This window comes from Hemibagrus wyckioides, linkage group LG27 (genome assembly GCF_019097595.1).
Source record: "Hemibagrus wyckioides isolate EC202008001 linkage group LG27, SWU_Hwy_1.0, whole genome shotgun sequence".
Classification (NCBI taxonomy): Eukaryota; Metazoa; Chordata; class Actinopteri; order Siluriformes; family Bagridae; genus Hemibagrus; species Hemibagrus wyckioides.
The window spans coordinates 14,578,525-14,601,081 of record NC_080736.1 but is presented as its reverse complement, the minus strand read 5'-3'; the positions used below and the strand labels follow the sequence as shown (position 1 = coordinate 14,601,081).

The 22,557-nt window shown below is 37.8% G+C and overlaps 1 protein-coding gene across 1 annotated transcript; it reads right to left on the bottom strand.

The window, feature by feature from the left end:
- Positions 1-1,106: 1,106 nt before the first annotated feature.
- Positions 1,107-11,982, bottom strand: gucy1b2 (guanylate cyclase 1, soluble, beta 2). Its single transcript, XM_058381385.1, has 14 exons — positions 11,926-11,982; positions 10,939-11,012; positions 10,773-10,867; positions 10,029-10,189; positions 8,863-8,962; positions 8,508-8,705; positions 8,251-8,354; positions 7,500-7,716; positions 6,648-6,968; positions 5,782-5,930; positions 5,409-5,555; positions 5,160-5,314; positions 2,683-2,867; positions 1,107-1,696 (listed from the first exon to the last, which is right to left on the bottom strand). The coding sequence occupies exons 1-14, from the start codon at positions 11,980-11,982 to the stop codon at positions 1,449-1,451; spliced, it is 2,211 nt and encodes a 736-aa protein (XP_058237368.1). The 3' UTR covers positions 1,107-1,448.
- Between the last annotated feature and the right edge of the window lie 10,575 nt (positions 11,983-22,557).

Below are 22,557 nucleotides of genomic sequence, written 5' to 3'. Positions count from 1 at the left end.
CTGTCTCTATTTTTGTTAACTCTATACACCTCAGACTTTCAGTACATCTCTGAACCATACCATCTTTTTATTTATCTATCTATCTTACTACCAGTTTGTTTGTAGATTCTTGTTTGTTTACTGTCTTTGTGTTGGATGTTTTATAGCTGAACTTTTAACATATAAGCATGTAACATTTATCTGATTTTATATTAGCTTGTAATCGTGGCACATGACTAACTATGCATGTGTTCAGTATTGGCCATGTAGCATTTAATGCTGATATCTATTTAAACCAGCATTATTTACAGTAGGTACTAGGTATCTGGATAGATTTTGTATAGCAAATCTTCTCAGTCAGTAAAGTTTTAAAGGCCCTTTTTTTACCAGGATTTTATGGCCATGGCCAGCAGGGATTTTCAGGAGCTGAAGCAAGACAGAACAATCCCCAAGAATTGTTTGAAAATTAGCATTAGTTTTATTCTACTAACAAATAGTTGGGTGGTGGTAGGTCAAGTGCTAAAGGCTCTGGGTCACTGACCAGAAGATCGAGGTTCAAGCCCCAGCACTGCCAAGCTGCCACCGTTGGGCCCTTGTGCAAGGCCCTTAACCCCACTTGCTCCAGGGGTGCTGCATCATGGCTGACTCTGAACTTACCAAATTTACCAAATAGCAGTTTGTTAAATAGCTAACTTTCCATTCATTTGGATTCATCCTTAGAAAAGCACAGTGAATCCTTATAAAAAAAATTGTTTTGTTTTTAAAAAAGATCGAAAGAGTTGTCAGATGTTTAGTTTAGTCTTTACTGTCCTGTGACTTGTAAACACTGGAAAATTTCAGCTTTTTAGAGCTTCAAAATTCCCAAAAGTAAATCCTATTAGCTTTTTCTTTTCTTTCTTTCTTTTTTTTCTTAGGGAACCAGGGTGATGATTACTTCCAGGTCAGCCTACAAAAAAATGATATATATATATATATATATATATATATATATATATATATATATATATATATATATATATAATTTATATATATATATATATATATATTTCAATAAGTTCAATAAGCACTGGTAGAGTCATTTTGTCCACAAAACACCACACAGACTGCTTTATTGCACTACAGAACATTTGAATAATATCACAGGCTTGAACATGTTATTTTCACTGTAGAAATATTCTTTTATAATTTAGTTGCATTAACAGCCCATTTAGAGAAGAAAAGATTCATACACAGCAAATGTTTGATCACTGATCTCACTTTCTGAAACAGTGTTTCTGCTCCCAGCTTTTAGAAGCCTTGGATTTCAGACAAATATCTGCACTGATCAGTTCCATGCATCCTATTGTCACCAAAACATAATAATCTGTACTACTGCCCTATTAGCATATGTATTCTTTATACAATTTTATACTAGTCAGCCCAAAAAAACTAATACAGTTGTTGCGACTAATATAAATGTATCCTGCGTGTTAAAGAAGCGTGCAGAGACGGGAGTTGATGGCGTTTTCTGAAGGAAGGCCGTTCTCGACAGGTTCTGAGTAATCAGGCACGTAATGAAGCACATCGTGGTGAGGAGAGTCAGCAGCAGGGGAACAGGCCGAGGCGTCATCTGCGGCGGGGACGAGTGAAGGGTCATCGGAAATCAGATACGGGGAGGAGCTGCTGCTTTGCTCATTGCTAGGAGACTTCCTCTCTTCTTCCACTTCTCTTAATTTATCTAGTAAGAATGACAAAAACCAAACTCTTTCAAATTGACTTTATGAAAATTCTGCTATCACAGACCTTGACTTTTTTTTTTAATTCCAGATTTAGAATAAAGAGCTGCTGTAATATTTGAGGTCAGCAGCATAAATACTGCATATGTATGCTAAGTGACTAAAAGAGAAAATAAATATTTACTGCTTGCATTTGCTTATCAGTCTTGTGTAAAGTTGTGTGTTATAAAAAACAAACAAACAGCCTGATGCAAAGGTGATGCAGAGGTATCTCATCCCTGTCCGGAAAGTCCAACTGTACATTCTTTAGCGATTTAATGCACAGGAACGGGCTAAACGCACAAATCGGTCCCTTAAAACTTTCCGCCTTCATTGTAATTGCTGTCACTGGCTGTGTCTCAAATCGAAAATTTTGCTGTTATATTTGAAAATAATTAGCAAACTAGACTCCACAAGTGGATTTTAATTTCCAGTAATAGTGCAGTATATACTGTATAATGATACACTCTATAATGTTCTAGAATACTTTTGTTCATTCTAGTGCACACCAAGGAACAGGAAAAAGTCTAAAACCCACGTCTGAATGTTACTCCCAGTAAAGATTCCTTTGAAAAATCGCGATCCCATTAGTACGTCAAGCGATCCCACGTGGGGTCACGACCCCTAATAAGGAAACCCCTGGACTACTGGTTACTGACTGCTCATGTTTGTTACTCATGCATCAGCTTTCTCAATCACTCATTTTTAGAGTATCTCTGTAAATAGTTCAGTATATACAAGCACTTTCTCCAAAAAGCTTGTTATTGCAAAGACTTTTTAATGAATTACATTTTGCCCTACTTAACTCTTTTTGTTAACTTTTCTTAAAAAATTAAACCAGACCTGAATAAAAAAGATATTTTGTTGATCTCACTTTTACACATGGGCTAGAACAGTTTTTGCTTTTATGACTCAAGCAGAGCACATCTGTATCAGAACAAAAACATACCATCTGTGGCTTGGTCCACCTCCTTATGGTCATCTCTGTACACACACGGTTCTTCCCCATGGCCCATGATCTGCTCCTCAGACAGCGCAAGGTTCTGGAGCAGGAAGTATGTGGTCATCAGACCCTTGCCCTTCACCTGGATCTCACCTCTTTCACGGATCTCAAAGTGCTTATCCTTCAGAACACTTCACACAAAACACACACACACACACAGTCTAAGAAACATTCACACTCAAAAAAATAACTCTTTGAATGAACTTAATTAAATCATTGAAAGAATTTCCACATAAATTAAAGGCTTTCTTCCAGCATTAATGACATCATGTGCTTAGGTTCAGTCTATTTAATTAAATAGGTTTCATTTAACTTATTTACTACATTTGAGTCCATCATTATTTGTTAGAGTTGAACCAACATATTAAGGTTGATCCAACTTAAATGAATAGGGTTGGTACAACAAATTTTACAGTTGTAAATGAAGTTGATCCTACCCAAGTAAATTTAGTTGGCCCAACAGAATTACTTTATGCTAAAAGAAAGCCATTTAGTCACATGGAAATTCTTTCCATGATTTAATTAAGTTCATTCAAAGAGTAACTATAATGTAAAAATAAAGTAAATATATTTAAGTGAAACTATCTGCAGCAGGGATCTTCAAAATCCAGACAGGGGAGCTGATTCAACTAATTACCAGCTACAGTGGGTGTGTTAAGGTGTGAATTCGTGAATTCGAATATAGGGAAGAGTGCGGTAAAAAGCAGAGGGAGACCAGGAACAGCCTAGTAGGGCACGTGCCATACATATCCACACACAGGACACCTCTTGTATTAGACACACTAGGGTAGTGATGTGCGCTAATTCTGTATTTCTGTTTTGTTAGGTAGTTTAAGTTCAGGGCGCATCTGCGCTGAAGACTTTTTCCTTTTCTTTTCTTTTTTAGTTAGAGAATTGGGAGGAGTTAGTGGGATGTCTTTGTTATATTTCTTTCTTTGATTTTAGCGCCACTTTAAGTTCCTTCTCCCTTTTGTCTTGGTTGCATTATTGTTCATTATTTGGTGCATACATATACATTCATAAATATTCGTTAGGAGAAATAAATCTTTGTTGGTGCTAACTGGTGTATTGCGTTTCTCTTGCCGCCCTCTACCTTAGTTTTTTCTTATGGTCACCTCAATGTTACTACTTTTAAATTCCTAGACCTAATTTCAGCCAGAGTCATAACAAACAATATTTTACATTGCCATTTGCTTGCAAAAACACAAGAAAAAGGAAGAGTTTGTGCCACTTTTTTAAATGACAAACTCTTTGAAAACTATGCAAGATGCCCACCAAACATTTGTCTTCTCAACAAACTGTGTTCTCTTCTTGCGATGTCTTCTCACAATATTTCTGACTAGATCTCCTCAGTTTATCTCAACATTATTGAATCTAATAAATGTGAGTGGTTGAATTTCATGCAAATACAACATGATTTAAACACGTTCATCTTGGAAACATGAAATTATTGTGTACAAAACACGTTACACTTTTGTACATGTAATAGGTAGTCAGTTTCCTTTTTTTGAGTGCAGACCAAACCAGGGCCATTGTAATCTGGAAGAACATTTATGATCATAACTTCTGAATCATTTTTCTGAAATTTAAAGCCAGTACCCATGGATGCCTTGAGTCAAGTGCAACACATCTGACGATGTCAATTTCTTCATAATGAGATTTTGATTTTCTGCCGGCTTTCTGCCACAAGAGTTTCAGCCAGCTAGGATCTCCCAAAATTTGGCACATGTCCTTTCTGACAAAGACATGGCACATGTCCTTGTCAGAAAACTGTCAAAAGAATTTTAAATACTACAAGCAGTTTGCTTATAATTAGACCAGGAAGTGAGCTGTAATTTTTAACATGGTAAAAATCTGCCTGCTACAACAACTTATTGCTCCTCCTCCTCCTCCATATTATGTCCAATTTTCACCAGATTTGCCTCACATCATTGTCTAAACAAACAACAGACAACACTACATCAATGCCTCCCTGCTGCCCGTTTGTTCTAGACTTTTCCTCCTAGAGTCAGCGAATTCCACCAGTGTCTGTGTTCAGAACACTCACGAGTGAAACTACTGGGGATTTGCTCACTAAAGTGATAATTGTATTTTACTATATGGTTAAGGCTCTGGGTTGTTGATCAGAAGGTCAGGGTACAAACCCTAGCACTGCCAAACTGCCAAACTGATTTGAGCAAGACCCTTAATCCTCTCTGCTCCAGGGGTGCTGAATCATAGCTGCCCTTGTACTCTGACCCCAACTTACTCAGCTGTGATATGAGAAGAAAATATTTCCACTGTGCTATAATGTATGAGTGGTGATAATAAAGGTTTCTTCTTCAATATTATTACTTTTTCAACCCAAACAATCTCACATGCATTTCTTATTATATTCTAATTACTTCTTATTTATCAGTGCTTAGGTCAGTCACATATGTTACCTGTAGGTGAAAGGACTCATGTGTATATGGTCAGGGACTCCATGACTCTCCATTCGGGATGCTGTATTGACCGTGTCTCCAAACAGACAGTAGCGAGGCATTTTTTCACCTACTACACCAGCCAACACAGGCCCAGTGTGTAAACCCACTCTGATCTGTAACACACACAGATAACAGTTGAAAAAAACATGCTGATAAACACAGCTGCAAAAATCTCCCCCATGACCACAGTGAAAGACAGATAAGCACCTGGATTGGCTGTCCTGTGATAGGGTTCTTCACCTCCCTGGCAGCAATCCTCATGCCCAAGGCAAAGTTGGCCACGCGCTCGGCATGTGTGTCCTTGGGAATGGGCACACCACCGACCACCATATAAGCATCGCCAATCGTTTCCACCTGCAACGGAGCATGAGGCCACGGAAAAACACAGCAGAGCACTGAAAAAATGCAACAAACAGCTAACTTGCGGTTGTTATACTATTAACAATACACATTAAACAATAACATTGGTAAAAGCATCACTTCTCAGAATCTATTCAAATTTCATACAGTTCATAAATCTCAACCGTTCCTACACATTCCTGAAGCAGGAATAATCAGCAGACATGAGTTTTGCTTTCACCTTGTAGACATCGTGGACGTTTGTGAGGCGGTCAAACCTGGAGTACATGGCGTTAAGCATGTTGACGATCTGGATGGGCTCGCACGCTGCGCAGATGTTCGTGAAGGTGACCACATCACTGAAGAGTATAGTGCACACCTTGAAGTCACCTGATGTGACAAAACAGGGGAAAAACACATACAGCCATTAGTGCAAAAATAAATAAATAAAATAAATAAATAAATACCCTGTGGCAACGTGAAGGTTGTTTCGGTGAGACCTTTTCATTGTGTTATATTATACTTGACTTTGGTTTTGCTGTATTTGTTGTCAAATCCTACCTAATTTTTTTGCAAAAATATTGGTGTTGCTTTATAATCTGTCATCTTTGCTCTAATATTATTTTTAGTATTCTTAGCTTCAATTATAATTATTATCGGTTCAAGTGTTTTGAAAAATTGGAAGCATTAATTAATTGGAAACTTTTAGAATTTTATTTACTGTCTGTTTTTTTTCTCCCACTTTCTATAAACATGCAAGTAGTTCAAGTGTATAATAATTCTATAAACATGCAAGTGGTTAACCCTAAATTAACCCTGTGTGCTTATTTTATTCTCTGATGGACTGGAGTCCTATTCAAGGTGTGACTAGAAAATGTATCCTTAAATATCAGTTACTATATGTATTCGTAAATATCAGAAAAGATTAGAAAACTGAGGTCAAAACTAAAGCTACCAGTCCACCCAGTCATCCCAATTTACTTGTAGCCAACTTCTAATGGATCCTAAACTGCACTTTACCAGAGTCCAGAAAGCTAATGAATTTAAATGAGTTAGTTATGGATGTATATCTATGATGAATGTCTTTCAGTCCACTTCGTCCTTTACCTGCTTCCACCTTCTTGCCCTCTTTGAGCTGGTTAGCGACGTGACGTGGCAGCATGGCATACAGCAGCGTCTCAGTCTTCTTCTTCTCGATTTCCAGGTGGCGAGAGAGAATTCGTAGCTCCTCCTTCTTCCGCTCGAGCTGGTTGGAGAGCTCGATCTCGGCCAGACGCTGCTGGTTGAGGAGGATGAGGTCGCGTGTGGTGTCGTGCTGAGCGATGTCGGCCAAATGCAGACCACGCTCCTCCAGCTCCTGCAGACTGCGCAGCTTAGGAGAGCAGAGATATACCATACAGTGCAGAGACTCCATCCATACCATCTGACCTAAAATGCAAAGTCATTGCATTTACATTTCTGGCATTTGGCAGATGCCCTTATCCAGAACGACTTTTTTATTTATTTATCTCATCTCATTTATCTCATTTCATACAGCTGAGTAATTGAGGGTTAAAGGCCTTAACACAAGAGATTAGTCAAAAACTGGGGTCAAACACTATGCATGAAGATGTTTAAAGATATTTAAAAGAAAATCGTTAATGCCAGTTTCAGTGATTTGTCATTAGAGTTGCAATCTTTCTGTCCATGTTCTGCTTACGTCCTCATGGGTTTCCTCCCATTTCCCAAAAACATTCTATTTCCAGATAGATTTCCAGCACTAAATTTCCCCAAGGATTGTCTCCTGCTGCTGCGGGGTGAATTTTAACGTATCCAATTTATTCAGCTTTTAACAAAGGATATTGTCTCAAAGCAGCTTTACAGAAGTATCGAACAATTTATTTTTAACATTTATTCCTAATGAGCAAGCCTGGGGCACCGGAAAGAATGAATAAATATTTTTATAAGTGAAAACAATACCCCGTAATTTGAGCATGGACTGGTTTTGAAAGTTTTCTGGAAGCATCTCTCTTTTAGTCTTCAGTACAAACTGGCTGTTGATGAACTTCTTGATGCTGTAGATGTTGAGCGTTACTTCAGGATGGACCACGCTGAAGTATTCGTCCAGGCGGATCCCTGGCTGCTGCAGGCCTGGTACAAACTTCTGTATGTTCACACCAGTCTGTTTTACAATCAGCTACACACACACACACACACACAAACATTTTAACAGTACAACAGTAATGGAAATAGAAAAGAAGAAATTAAAATAAACAAACACCTAAATGTAAACCTAAAATTTATGAACCTTTTTAGTGTTAGGGAGTGTGTGGCTCCTAACAGTGAATTCACATATGTAAACACTTTCTTTGAGTGTTGTAAGTGGTAGCTTAGTGGTTAAGGTGTTGGCTTATTGATCAGAAGGTTGTGAGTTTGAATCCCAGGTCCACCAAGCTGCCACTGCTGGGTCCCTAAACAAAGAACCCTTAAGGCTCAGTTAAATCAAATGAGATAAATTGTAAGTTGCTTTGGATAAAAACAAAATGCCGGAAATGTACATCTGTATTCATGTTCGACACACATGAACTGAAGGCAGCTTTGGCTGAATGTGCCTGATGACCCTGTAGAAATTTTGCAAGCTAATTTTTGCAAGCTAAATCACAGACTTGTTTTTGTGTGGATTGTAATAAGTAAATAAAAAAATCCACTCTTTGTCATGAGAAAGACTTACTTCTTGGTCAAACACAATATGAAAAGGGAAAGCGTTGCAGAAGGCTTTCTCATCAATCCACAGTCTCTGTGGGTAGCTGGGGCAGAAAGACTGAAGGATACTGTCTGGAATAGAAAGAAAAAAAGCAGCATTATTGCATGTGTAGTATTTAAACAAATGCATGCAAAAACCACAGAGCAGAGAAAATTTTATATTTTAGAATAAAAGACATGCTGTTCACTCCTACACTGTTCCTCTGGTGCGACAGGTGGTTCTACCTGACATAAGCATCTCCTCGACCTCTCTCAGCTCTCCACCTTCAGCGTGAGTTTTAGCTTTTGTCCCTTCGCTCGTTTGTGTCATGAGGAAAATGATATGTTCCCTCTTTCCTGTGCGCTCTGCCTCCTCGGGCTGCTCGAGGATGCTCATGGTCACTTTGCTGCCGAAGAAATCCTTTGCCACCGCTTCAATTATGCCTGTGGTGTAGTCATGGAAACAACAAAGAGAACAAGAGAAAGAATAAATGTGAGGTTTTTTTTCCAGCTGTTTGGAATTGGCCATTGTGGTTAATGGTAAGGTCAGACAGCAGTTATCTCCGACTCTGGCAGCAATTAGTGCTTATTTTGTCTGTACCAGGCACTATGTGATGGAGTCCTTTCCTGTCTGAGTAATAGTGGAGCAGTGTCCTGCCGTCCTTCGTCCGCTCCACACGGAAAGAAGGAGCGTTCATTTCCTGAGGAAGCAGAACAGACTGAAAAGTTCACCAGCATCCTGAAAAGGTCTATTGTTCAAATTGTTAGAAATACAAATAAAGCTTCTTATGTTTTATGTAAGAATTAACACACAACAAGCTTTTTATCCATTTATTGTTACATTTTCAGTCTAGGAACATCCTTGAAATAAGTTCATGTCATATATTGACTATAAACAGTTGTTCTTCAGCATCCTGAAGTACTTGTTACCATGGAAACATTTTAGAAATACAAACCTGTGCCTTTGTCAGAGCTGGTGTACTAGAAAACTACTTAACACCTTCTGACCAATCAGATTCGAGAATTTCGCTAAGGTATACAGTTTAATCACCTTCACTGCTACAAACAACTGTATTTCACTGATGATTTCACAAATCATGCAAAACTTCATTTGGTTTCTAATTACAGAGTATTTTTTGAAATTGAACACATTTTTTAAGCAAAAAATAATCATTAAATAATATTAATTAATGAATCAAATTAATATTCATTTGAAATCTATTGACTGAAAATGAAAGGTGTTTGTTAAAATGGCATCAAACTATATTTTACTGACAATGTCACTCGAGGAATTTTTCTTGTGATAGTTGAGGCTAAAATGTTTGATTTTGTAATTCAACTTTTTTTTAAAAAAATAAAATGTTAATAAATAAATTAAATAAATAAATAAATAAATAAATAAATAAATAATTAATAGTGCTGGAGATTTTATAGATTGATTTGAATTAATGATTTGAATTTGAATCTCTCTGAGAGCTGTACTCATGTTCGATGAACGTGAATGAAGATGGATTTGGATGAATGCATGTTGTGATGTTGCCCTAAATCTGCATAACTTTAGAAAATTTGCTTGATTTTTTTTGTTCATTTCCATGTTTGCACAGTGTTTGGCGAAATCCTGGAGGAACTGATTACTGTTCACTTTATGGATAATAAACTGCTCATGGTGTCGTAGTGTCAGAAAAAAACATCAAGGAGGCTTGCTGAAGTCAAGCATTTACTGAGAAGAAGAAGAAGAAGAAGAAGAAGAAGAAGACCGAATCAGACCTGATAAGATAATGCCAGGTAACTATGAAGGGCATCGAGGTTTTCAATGAATTCAACCAAATTTCCACCGAGGGTGCGCAGCATGGTGTCGTAGCCAGACATCTTACAAAAACTGAAGAAGTATTCTCCAAACAACTTAAGCACCACCTCGGAAGAAACATCTAGAAGTTGAAACACAAGAGACAACACATTTCAGTTTCACATCCCGCAACACTGTAGTGTCCAGAGGTTCACACCTGTCCTTGTCCACATCTGAACTCTGTCCTGAGTGGCGTCCTCTGTGACACACACACACACACTGCTCTCAGTGGGGACATTGTTAACACCATCACACTCTGTCTCTAAACAGCACAAAACCACTCCCCAAGGCCATCACACATACAGCAACTGCCCACAAACAGCAGAAAACCTTCTCCTTTCTCTTCTTTTCTTTTATTTTTTTTAAACCTCTGTCTGAGTTTCTCAATGCTGCATTTGACCCTGGGACTCATACAGAGCATTTCTGAACAGGAATTCAGCACACTTATGAAACGGATGATGTTTGCGAGCTGAAGAAGGTGAAATTAGTGAATGTGAGTTGAGCAAAAGAAAAAAAAACTTCGACAAAGAGCAGAAAAGCAGAGAGGTTAATAGCGTCTGGAGAGCTCGACATCCACTACACTACTTCCTGTATAGTTCAGCCTTGCCGCTGATCATGTGAAAGACAGAAAGCTAAGCAGGTTAGGGAGAAAAATGTTTTCTCACCCAACATTTTGCAAGCCTCTTGCACCAGACGAATGGTGATGACATCATCATAAATTTCATAGGTCATAAAGGTGTCTTGGACTTCTGCCAGTAACCTGAGGAGATATAACTTCAGCCTCAAAGAGCAGGATGAAGTGATTTGAAGCAAAAGTATTTACCCCCATACCTTAGCTGATCCCACGTCTCTTCTCCGAACTTCTCCACTACTAACGTCCGCAAACAAGTGTTAATGAAGCCGTACTGACAGGACAGAACATACACATGGATCGTGATGTAATACTACTACTACTACTACAGGATATCACACACACACACACACGAATAATCTACACAAGATCATAATTTCACATTCACAAACATCCATAATGATTCACTTTTTTTTGTACAATAGAAACTATATGAATCATTCAGTATATTAGACAGCAGGTTATACTATTCAACTCTTTATTTCCATTCAATTAATATATTTTTTACTCAGTAGTTTACTCAGAAACTGAGTGACTGTGTACTTACCATGGTAGCAGTCCTGCTGTGAACGTAGCTTCTGTCACTTGGCTAAAGGCTGGACTCTGCAGATGGGCTTTACATTTAGTCCAGTACACACAAGTTCACTCACAATTTAATTATCAAATCAAACCCCTCCTTCTAGCTCTTACACTGCACACACACACACACATTACATTCATGATTACATTCATAGGGGTTTCCACCCATCTCTTCAATTAATTATTGCTTGGAGAAAGAAAATGAGAGAGAGTTATGTAATTAAATATTTATAATTATTATTTTAATAATTATTTAAGTATACTGCAGTTACTCCTCAGATCCCCCCCGTCATTCTCTTCCTTTCCCTCTGTCTTCTTCCAGTCGTCTCCAGCTGTCCAGTCTCAGTTTGAATTATTATTTTTATTATTATTTTGTCCACTAACTCGATGTTTTAAACCAGAACACCTTAGTGGCTTAGCCAGTTTGCCTCTGGTGTTTGGGGAGAGGGGTTTGTGGGGGGTTGTTCAAATCCTGTCTATACTCTGTTTGTGTATGGAGTTTGCATGTGGGGCTTCCTCTGGTTTCTCCAGTTTCCTCCCTCAGCCCAAAGAACTCTAAATAGTGTGTCTGTGTGAGTGTATGTACTGTATGATGTGTTTGGCCCCACATCCAGGGTGTCCACCACCTTGTCCCATGGGATAGATTCCAGGCTCTTCATGACCATGTGTATGATAAACGCTACAGAAAATGGATATCTAGGTGATCCTTACAGTGTCTTCACTGAACTACGGTTATATCCGTATCCAGTGTACAGAGTAACAGATATATCTACATATGTTAATGATACCATGCCAGCAGCTAGAAGTAACCGATTACTCCTCGCACTGCACCATGCTCTCTCAGATCCACTAGCACTGCTTGACTGGTCCCACTGTCTCTCATGGTAAGTCTTCAAACCATGGATAAAGACATACCTCTTCTTGAAAAACTTAACCTAGCTCTTATTTTCCCTGTCTGTTTTATATACTTAAAAAAAATCCTCCCAACACAGTCTTTGACCTATAGAAGCAGTGTTCATATATTCACTTATAGAGACTTTTGCACGTCGCTCTGGATAAAAATGTCTGCCGAATGGCAAAAAAGGTAAATGTAACAATCATAGACACCACACACATTTACATAGAAGAATAGAATAATACCTTAATTTCAGTTTATTGAGGATTGCGTATAAATTCCTATTATATGTCTTTTTTTCTTGCCATGGGTTTAGTCAATTTTGTCATTTGATTAATACCTTAAATTTTCTAAAACGTCTCTTTACAAATTTTTTGGATTCACTTTTCTATTCAGGGAAAGTCCTTAAAAGTCCAGACTGCTGGGTTAGACAAACACTGAAAGTACAAAGAAACTGATCTCCCAAAAGCCCTGGATTTTATGAGAACTCATATACTGGTAAACATTAGAGAAGAACGTTTATGTCAGGTTAATAGTTAAGTGTCAGGTGTCTGGTGCGTCTGCCATAAAGTCGGATATAAAAGCTGAACAAGGGCATTGTGAATCCTCATTGCTTTTTTACACCTGACTCATCACTGACTCCCACAGAAACCACCACAAGGTAAGTGCGTGTTTTGTTCTTCTCTGCAGTGTGTTCTCATATCTACTGCATTTTGTATTAACAAAGCAAGATACAAAAACCTTCCACTTTACACAGATGCTTTGTGAAAGCTTTCTACAGAGCATGAGATACCAGGAGCACATTCAGCAGATGGAGAGCCACTCGAGGGGTTTAGTCCTGCGTGAGCTGGCATCAGACCATGAGCACTCTTCACTGCAGAACTTCCATAAACCACACAAAATCCAAGCCTACGCTCGCCGGATTGATCACAGCCGGCCTTCAGAAAGTCCTCACGCAGAACATAAGAAAAAATCTTCATGAAGTTTCAAGAGAGAGCTCAGCATCTCATCTTCAACATCACAGCCTGAAGGTGGTTGCTATTTCTGTGCTTCCCAGTGACGCTGCCTGCTCATCCTCCAGAGACCACAGACAGCGACTAGCCCAAGTGTTTGTCCTCCAGAGGACATGAGGAGACAACCTGCTTCTGTATGCTGATCAGAACTGGTGTAACGGCCTTCATGCTAGCGGTCAAGAAACTGGAAATAAATGATGAATGAATGTGTATGTTAAAGTACAGGTCAGTGTCTAAAAACTCATTTACTAGAAACATTTCTCTTTAGTTGGTTCAGATTAGATTTATACGTCACTTTTTTACAGTATGATGTTGACTATTTATAAAAAAAAATAATAATAATAATAAAAAAGTTCTATGCCTAATTAGGGATAAATATAAATTTTTATTTAAATGCAAAATAAATCAAAAATAATTTCAAAAATTGTATACAAATAAATTAAAACAAATTCCTATGACTTTTTAGTTTAACTGATGTTTTTTTTTTTGCCAAAAAGGCATGCCAAAAAAATTTAAGCATGTTCCTCAAGAAACAAAAGGCTAGCAGAGTCAAGAAAACAGAAGAATTTTGATAAGAGCATGTGTCTCAGACTTCAGGTTTGATTTGTTGTTGTTGTTGTTATTGTTGTTGTTGTTTTTAAGCCCTTCATGATTCATGATCCCTTCATCAGTCCCTTCATGACTGTGATGACATTGATGCTGAAACAAATATTCAGTGAAGTATACACTAAAATACCTGCTCATACATATAATAAAAAAACCTTGCAGACAGACACTCTGGTATGCTTTTTTTTTTAAAGGGAATATATTCAATTTGTGCCTTGAAAAAGATTTATCTTTATATGGTAGAGTTCTCTTCTCCAAGGCTGAAGAACCAGCCCATTTTATATATCCTTCAATTTTTTTTTTTTGTTAATGACTCCACTGAGGGTGAAGTAAATCACATGGATTACATTTTATTTGTGGGGAGAAAAAAAAAGTAATGAAATAATAAAAAAGACGCTTCAAGTAGCAGAGCAGGTTGTGTTTTTTTTGGAAAAACACATTTATTTGATTAAACTACTTAAATAAAATAATGATTTTCATGTGTAAAATGTATTTATTTTTCTAATAAACTGTCAGTGACTAATTAGCAGTCACTTTGTTAATGTAAATGAGATAGATTTCAGCATTTCAGTATTTGGATGATGTTATTAATATATTTTAATAATTTCATATAATGTCTCTGTTCCTTTGTTCGATCAAAGGATGGTGAATAGCGACAGTCAGTTCGCTGTACTGAGTCAGTTAAGTGGTGGTCAGGGTGATTAAATACAACTGTAACAAAATAAGATCATTTCTCACTCAGATTTTTTTTATCATATTAAATGTTTATGTTCAGTAGATTTGTTCATTATTTTTTTAAAAAAAACATGTCTGTGTGAATCACCACAGTTTGTGATCTTGGCCACTAGAGGGCGCACTGGACACTGGAGCTCCTGCTGTCTTTAAGTAGAGCAAAAATATTTTAAGTTCATTGTTATTATCTTAAATAAGATGAAAATCATAAAAATGAGCACAATGTGCGCATGGCATTAGTTGGCCATTGCCATTGGCCATTAGTTGGCCAATGGCATTAGTTATGCCATTTTGCTCCTCTAAGCCTGTTTTTATTTATTTATTTATTTATTTATTTATTTATTTATTTATTTATTTATTTATTTATTTATGTACTTTAGACTTCTTCTAATATAAAGAAAATAGTTTTCTTTCTTAAAATAATTTGTCCATCATAAGCACAGTATCTAAATTCCTACATATTGTTTTATTAAATATGCTGACCATGTTTTATGGTGTTTTTTTTTGTTTTTGTTTTTAATTTTACTTTAATGTTTACAAAAGCTGTTTAAAGATATAAACAGCTTTTGTAAACATTAAAGTAAAATAAAAAAACACCATAAAATGGTCAGCATATTTAATAAAATAATACACACATTAAAGTAAATATTAACATATTTTAAACAGGTGGCTATAATAATAATAATAATAATAATAATAACAATAATAATAATAATAATAATAATAATAATAATAATAATAAATATAGCTGCAAGCAGCAATGATGGGCCCTCGCACTATGGGCCATCACTACACGGTGCCACCGCCCCCCAGGCGCACCAGACACAGTGAGCACAGTGGGTACATGCATTAAAAATTATATATATATATATATATATATATATATATATATATATATATAGAGAGAGAGAGAGAGAGAGAGAGAGAGAGAGAGAGTCACCCAGAAAAATGTATACACATGTATACATTTGTATGCAATGTATACACATTTACACAATGTATACACATTTCAGGATTTAAGAAATTTTTTTATACAAAAAATTACTATTACTGAATTTATTGCTATATATATATTGCTATATTACTGTATTACTAAATTTATTGCTATACAATATATTGATTTATATGATGATATTATGATAATATTATGGTAATGTTATTAATATTATACTAATATTATTTACATCATACTATTTTTCTTTTCGTGAAGTGTATATATATTTTTTGGTTGACTCTGTATATATGAATTGTGAAATGAAGCAATAGTAGACATAGTCTAGTACTGCAGGAGTCAGGTGAAAATGGTCTAGTCAATGGACTGACAAATGTAAAAATTTGTTGTGAGCCATTTAAACGTCACAAAATCATGAAACTAAGCATAATCACTGACAGCCAGTTGTTCGTTCTATTTTAAAAAAATTTAAACATTAGGGCTTTCCACTGTTAAGATATAAGAACATTAATATTTTTCTATTATGTCCTCACAATAGCAACATCATTCACAATATCACAGATTCCTTCACAGTTTCACATCAGCCATGTCCTGACATTATTCTGACTGATTTTCAACCAAATCAGGTGAAAGTAAGGGAAAACATTAGAGATTTCTAAAAGTGACACACTTCCTGCTGCCAGTTGGGGGCTCTATGAGTGACACTGACAGTAGTCATGTCCATGTGATCAGCTTTCTTCTCTTAACATAAAATTGAGGTTTGATGTACATCACACAATATACACTGAAGTTATTAGCCACTTCCTGTTTCCTTTTATTCGCCATAAGTTTAAGGGCTCCTCACGGCTGAAACGTTTGAGATATCAAAAATCTTTTATCAACTTCCATCTTCTCATCCTTATCAACTTTAGATCCTCAATGTCTTCAGAACATATTGGACCCTGTTTGGTCAAAATCATACAAATCCCCTAGGAGGAGTATATCAAATTCCATTAGGTGCGTTTTTCAAACATCCCAAAATAACTGAGTTCCTGTTAAGCAGATCCCATGACAGGGGGATGAACGTCATTTAGCTCAATGAGAACTAAATGTAGACCGGCTCTCATGCATATACGTGCAAGTGAATATGAGCTGTGCAGCTATATTTCTGACAAAGTTCCAGGGGGCGCTGTGACAGCCCTGTGCCACGCCCGGTGACCAGCCACACTGGACTTTCTCATAAACATGTACACTCTCTATGGGAAATATTTTGGAACATTAGGCCTTTCCACTCGTAAGATATGAGAAGATTAATTTTCTTCTATTATGTTCTCATGTAAATCGTCGCCATAGTAACATAATGCAAGGTATCAAAAATTCCTTCACAGTGTCACATCAGCCATGTCTTGTCATTATTCTGACTGATTTTGAGCCAAATCAGGTGAAAGTAAGGGAGAAAATATTAGAGATTTCAAAAAGTGACACACTTCCTGCTGCCAGTTGGTGGCGCTATGACCGAGACTCACAGTTATTATATCTGTGTGATCAGCTTTCAATGCTTAACATAATCCTAAGGTTTCATGTAGATCACTTGATGTACACAGAAGTTATTAGCCACTTACTGTTTTGTTTTATTCGCCATAAGTTTAAGGGCTCCTCACGGCTGAACCGTTTGAGATATCAAAAATCCCTCATCAATTTTGCATTATCAATGTCTTGAGATCATTTTAGCCTGGGTTTGGCGGTGGTTGTATCAATTCCCTAGGAGGAATATTTCAAATTCCATTGGGTGCATTTTGCAAACAACTCAAAATAACTCACTTCCTGTGGATTAGACTTAATGACATGCAGTGTGAAAGTTGTTCAGTTCAATGAGATCTAAGTGTGTACCAAGTTGTACATGGATACGTGCAAGTGTGTATCAGCTATGCAGCAAGATTTTCCAGGGGGAGCTGTAACGGGTGTGTGCCACGCCCAGGGCCAAGCCACGGTGACGCCCTAATGGCCACAGATTCCTACCTGTCTGCTGATTTTCAAGAGTTTTTGAGCATGTTAAGGGGTCCAAAATGCCCTGAAAGTTTGAAAAAATAAATAAATAAATAAAAATAAAACATAAATTCTAACGAAAACAATAGGGCTTCCACACCTACGGTGCAAGGCCTCTGGCCTTGTTCCTTTGGTGCTCGGGCCCTAATAATAATAATAATAATAACAACAACGCTATATGTGAAGTTACATTTCTGAAATGTAGCTGAACTACATTTCCCATCAGCCTCTGCATGTTACATGACCTGGGCCTCATTTTCACTCTGATTAGCACCATTCCAGTGTTTCAGTTGTGTGTGTGTTCTTGTTGTTGTTGTGGCCCATGTGGCCCAGTCTTACTCATATTCTTTGTTTTTGTCTCAAATCTATAATTTATGGCTCTTGGTTTTCACTCTAATGGTTGGTTTATTTTGAACCTTCAAAAATAAAGATCTGTCTCCTGGACTGGATCTTGATCATTTAGATGCAACAAAGAATGTATTTAAATGTGACACTCGATTGGCTTTGTTTACTAAAACACAGTAGCTCAGTAGTTAGAATTGTAAATCCTCATAATTTTTTATTGATTTTTATCGAAGGTGAGAAGCAATAAATATAGTGTTTGTTCTGTTTGAAAATAATAAATCTGTACTTTCTTAATGATTCTTATATCTGTCACTCACAAGTAGGCACAGAAGTGAACACACTATTGTCATTTATAAGAAGCAATGCATTATGTTTACTTGGTAAACAGGATAAACGACTTAATTCCATATCTGTGCCAAGAATAGCTACAAGCCTACAGATTACAGCACAAGCCTTTCAACCACAGCACTGCAGGCAAAATAGCAATATATTGCACTGTATACAGTAACATACAGCAATATTATTTAGTCTCAAACAGATGTTGAGATGTTCTAGTAATATTCCGAAGGGAATGTGGCCGCTGTAATCTGCTCAAACATCTTCACGATACATAAGCCATGATTCATACATGGAAATGAACATTTTATTGACTTAAATCACATTTCAAGGAGATGCGAAGCATATGGCAGAACATTAAAAAGAAAACGGTGGCCTGGAAATGCAGTCCACATGGGGTTTGTCTGCTTGGCCCAAGGTCTCATGATATAAAGCAGTCCTTCTGTTCATTTGCATGGAGACCTTGGGGCTCAGGCCTTTGTGCCTATAGCAGATTCTTTCTTACACACAACTACAATCTAATTAGAGCAAAGAATGAATGTCTAAAGAATCTTATAAAACTTCTCGATCCACTCTTTCCTCTGTTTATGGTGGACTGACCACAAAATCCCCACCCTTCACTCGTGTGTTTCTGTTTTTACACAAAGAAGAAACACAACACATCTGTTTGGAGAGCAATCGTCTTAATTTTGGGGAGCCACAAACCGCATGAACAGCTTAAGTGTGCCTTGGCAGAGATTCTGCAAGTCTCTGGAAATTTACAAGAAAGATGAACAGCATTATATTTAAAAGAAATTATGAAGGACATAGCATTTGTTTACATCCTTCGAACCGTTCAGTGAGCCGGCATGCTTTGTGATTTTTCGGATTTATCCTGGATGAGACAATTTCCAAGTATCACTGGAACAATTGGAATATGTGCCAAAAAGTGAGGGTTTGGGGGGAATGGGGCTGCCTACAAGGGAAAGAGAAATCCATGTTCAAACCTAAGAATATATGAATTATTCATTAGTCCTCCTTAATCACTTTATCCTGTCCGGGGTTGCAGGAAATCTGGGGTCCATCACAGGAATAGGGGGTGTGAAGTGGGAATACACTCTAGATTGGATGCTGAGCGCTATGCCGGAGCATATGCATAAAGGGTCCAAGACACAAGTGATGTCCAATTTCAGAAAGAGACTCAGTACCATTATTGTCTTCAGGTGCAGTCTCAGTCTTCCTTACAATTGAGGGTTAAGGGCCTTGCTCGGGGGCACAGGAGTGACAGCTTTGTGGACCTGGGACTCAAACTCACAACCTCAAATCAGTAGTCCAAAGTCTTAACCAGACATCCAGAGTAAGCATGTGGGGACATGCTTACTCACTTATCTAATTTGCATAATTGTACTACTTCCTAATCTATACTAAGATAGCTTAGTATAGTATACTAAATAGCTGCTGGAAAATCTTAGAACAACTACTGTAGTGAAGAGATGATAATAAAAGCTTCAGATCAGGGATCTCTTACTACAGAGAATAAAGATTCCTGTTTCCAGTGGTAGACACATCAGTAGTCCAAAGTCTTAACCAGACATCCCCACATGCTTACTCACTTATCTTATTTGCATAATTGTAAATACTTCCTAATCTATACTAAGATCTAAGATCTGCAAATTGTGAATCTCATTCCTGATTCAACCCACCACAATGTATCCATGCTTGGGACCATCACAGGGAGCATACTACCTTGTGCAACCCAACTGGCTGGAGCTGGTTTTATGGCTAGGAATCTGGGCCACAGTAGTAAACCTAATCCCCTAATCCTCTAGGGACCTGACTGTGGCTTGATTGCTGGTGGTGTATTCTTGGATTTTCAAGCACAACCTCCAGCATTGTGGAAGTTGGACTTGGAGCTCAGGGTCAGCCATGATACAGTGTCCGACGAGCAGAGAGCGTTAGGGGCCTTGGTCAAGGGGCAACTTGGTGATGAGGCTTGAACCATGACCTTCTGAACAACAACCCAGAGCATTAACCATTCAAGCCACCACTGCATTACACAGCAGGTCTGGTAAAATGTAGCCTGGTCTGATGAATCCTGTTTTTTTGCCAAGGCACACAGATGGTCAGAATTTAGCCTCCTTTTGGTCCAGCAGCAGGATCCCATGCTCTCATTGCAATGGCCTGGGTTCGTTTCCCGGGCGGAGAGCTAACCCAGCCACCAAACAGTTAACTCTCAGTGCCAGTCCCAAGCCTGGATGAAATGGGAGGGTTACGTCAAGAAGGGCACCCAGTGTAAAGCTTGTGCCAAATCAAAACACATGCAGATAACAACAACCACAACACAGATGGTCAGAATTTGATGCCGACATCATGAGTCCATGGAACCAACCTGCCTTGTGTCAACAGTTCAGGCTGGTGGAGGTGGTGTAATGGTGTGGAGAATGCCACACTTTGGGCTGTTAATACTAGTCATTATTTGCTTGAATGCCACTGCCTCTTTGAGTATTGTTGCTTCCCATGTGCATCCCTTCATGGCCACAATTTAACCATCTTCTAATGGTTCCACCATTATCTTCCACCATGATAATGTCACTAAGCAAACATCATCTCAGACATCTCAGACTCTTCGGTGGTCTTCCCAGTAACCAGATCCAATAGAACACGTTCGGGTTGTGGTAGATTTGAGGCATGAAAGTCCCCATGAAAAATCGTTGTCTGTTATCTGTGGCATCATATCAACATTAAACAGAATCTCAAAGGAATGTTTTCAACTTCTTGTGTAAATCCATGCCATGAGGCTGTTTTGAAAGTGAGACCATACCCAGTACTACTATAGTGAGTGTATATCACTACACACTCCTTATTATGATTAATCATTATATGTTTTAGCTACCAGTTGTAGATTTCCCTTTTAACAGTTTCCTTAAACACTTGGTTTGATGTCCAGCCATTGGACCTCATGGTTGGGCTCATGGTTGGACCTTTGTGCTTATACATTGACTCTTAGCAGACACATCAAGAGAAGTGCAGCAAGTCAGTGGGAACAAATTTGTGCTTCAAGTGCAGCATGACAGACGAGATACTGCGGAATAAATAAGTGTCTTTTATTGGTTCATAAAGTAATTTCCCAGACACAAGATGACATTAATCCCGGGGTTGGATAAGAGCAAGGACGGAACACCTCAAATCAAAACGAAGGCCACTTTTTTTCCTCTTCCTTTTCTTTTTTCCACCAATCATGAATGTTTCCATCCACTCACATATCCTGCTCCGGTTCTCTCTCTTTCTCACTTTGCCATATTGAGTGCTTTGATTACACACAGCTGAATTGGAAAAACATTTGAAACCTTTGAAAGTATATATTTTTTACAGTTAATTTTCTGAATGCCGGTTCTGTCCACTGCAGCGTATGCTCAAGGCCGTGTCTTTGTGAAAGAACATTTCTTCAGGGAGAGTAATCAAAAGTCTACTCATAATTATTGTCGGAACTCTGTTTTTATGTCTATGCATGCATGAAAGACAAGAAAATTTGTGTGTGTGTGTGTGTGTGTGTGTATGTGTGTGTGTGGGAAAAGATAAAAAATGGATGTCTTGCACAGTGCTGTCCTCCTCTCTCTCCCCTTCACCAGTCAGCTGACCCTGACCTTGTCCTTCCTTATTCACATCCTGTGCTCCACAAATGGGTTTTTATTACAGGTGACAGCATGCAGATTTATTAGGGCAGAGACCAGAGTGAGAGAAAGAGAAGGAAAGATAAAGAAACAGCGAGTAACATATATATGCATCATACATTTAAACAAAAGCACCACATGTACATGCACACACAAATGTATCTGACAGTATTTCATCAGACATTACATCAGTTGTTTTCGTCTCCGCTTTGTTATAGCCTTGAGGAATATACGTGTTTGTAATTACATCAGGTGAAGAAAAAAAAAGTGCATCATATCTTATCCCACCAACTGACATTGAAAAGTGTGAGAAGAAAAAAAAACATTCACTTTCATTTCAATGACTGCTTAGAGCGAAACTGCAGGGGGAATGTTTCAGACATGGATCACCTAGCAATTCAAAGACAAGAACGATGTGACATGCAACACAAAAATCACAGTACACAGCAGTAAGAGATCATCAGAGACTTTTTTAAAGATCGTCATCAAGGCAACACGGTTGTGGTTAATGATGCAGCTGTAATGAGGGTCTTGAGAGCAGTGCTGAGTCTTTCAGCAACATTGACAATTTGGATGCATTTGGCTAATGATGAGGAACGTCTAAATAGCTGCTGGAAAATCTTAGAACAACTACTGTAGTGAAGAGATGATAATAAAAGCTTCAGATCAGGGATCTCTTACTACAG

Excerpts from the sequence above, each read along its gene's own strand:
- gucy1b2 (XM_058381385.1), bottom strand. The coding sequence starts at position 11,982 with ATGGTCATGAAGAGCCTGGAATCTATCCCATGGGACAAGGTGGTGGAC. Across the intron at positions 6,969-7,499 it reads GTCCATGCTCAAATTACGGG|GTCAGATGGTATGGATGGAG; the intron begins GTATTGTTTTCA and ends TTTGCATTTTAG. Across the intron at positions 1,697-2,682 it reads GGTGGACCAAGCCACAGATG|ATAAATTAAGAGAAGTGGAA; the intron begins GTATGTTTTTGT and ends CATTCTTACTAG.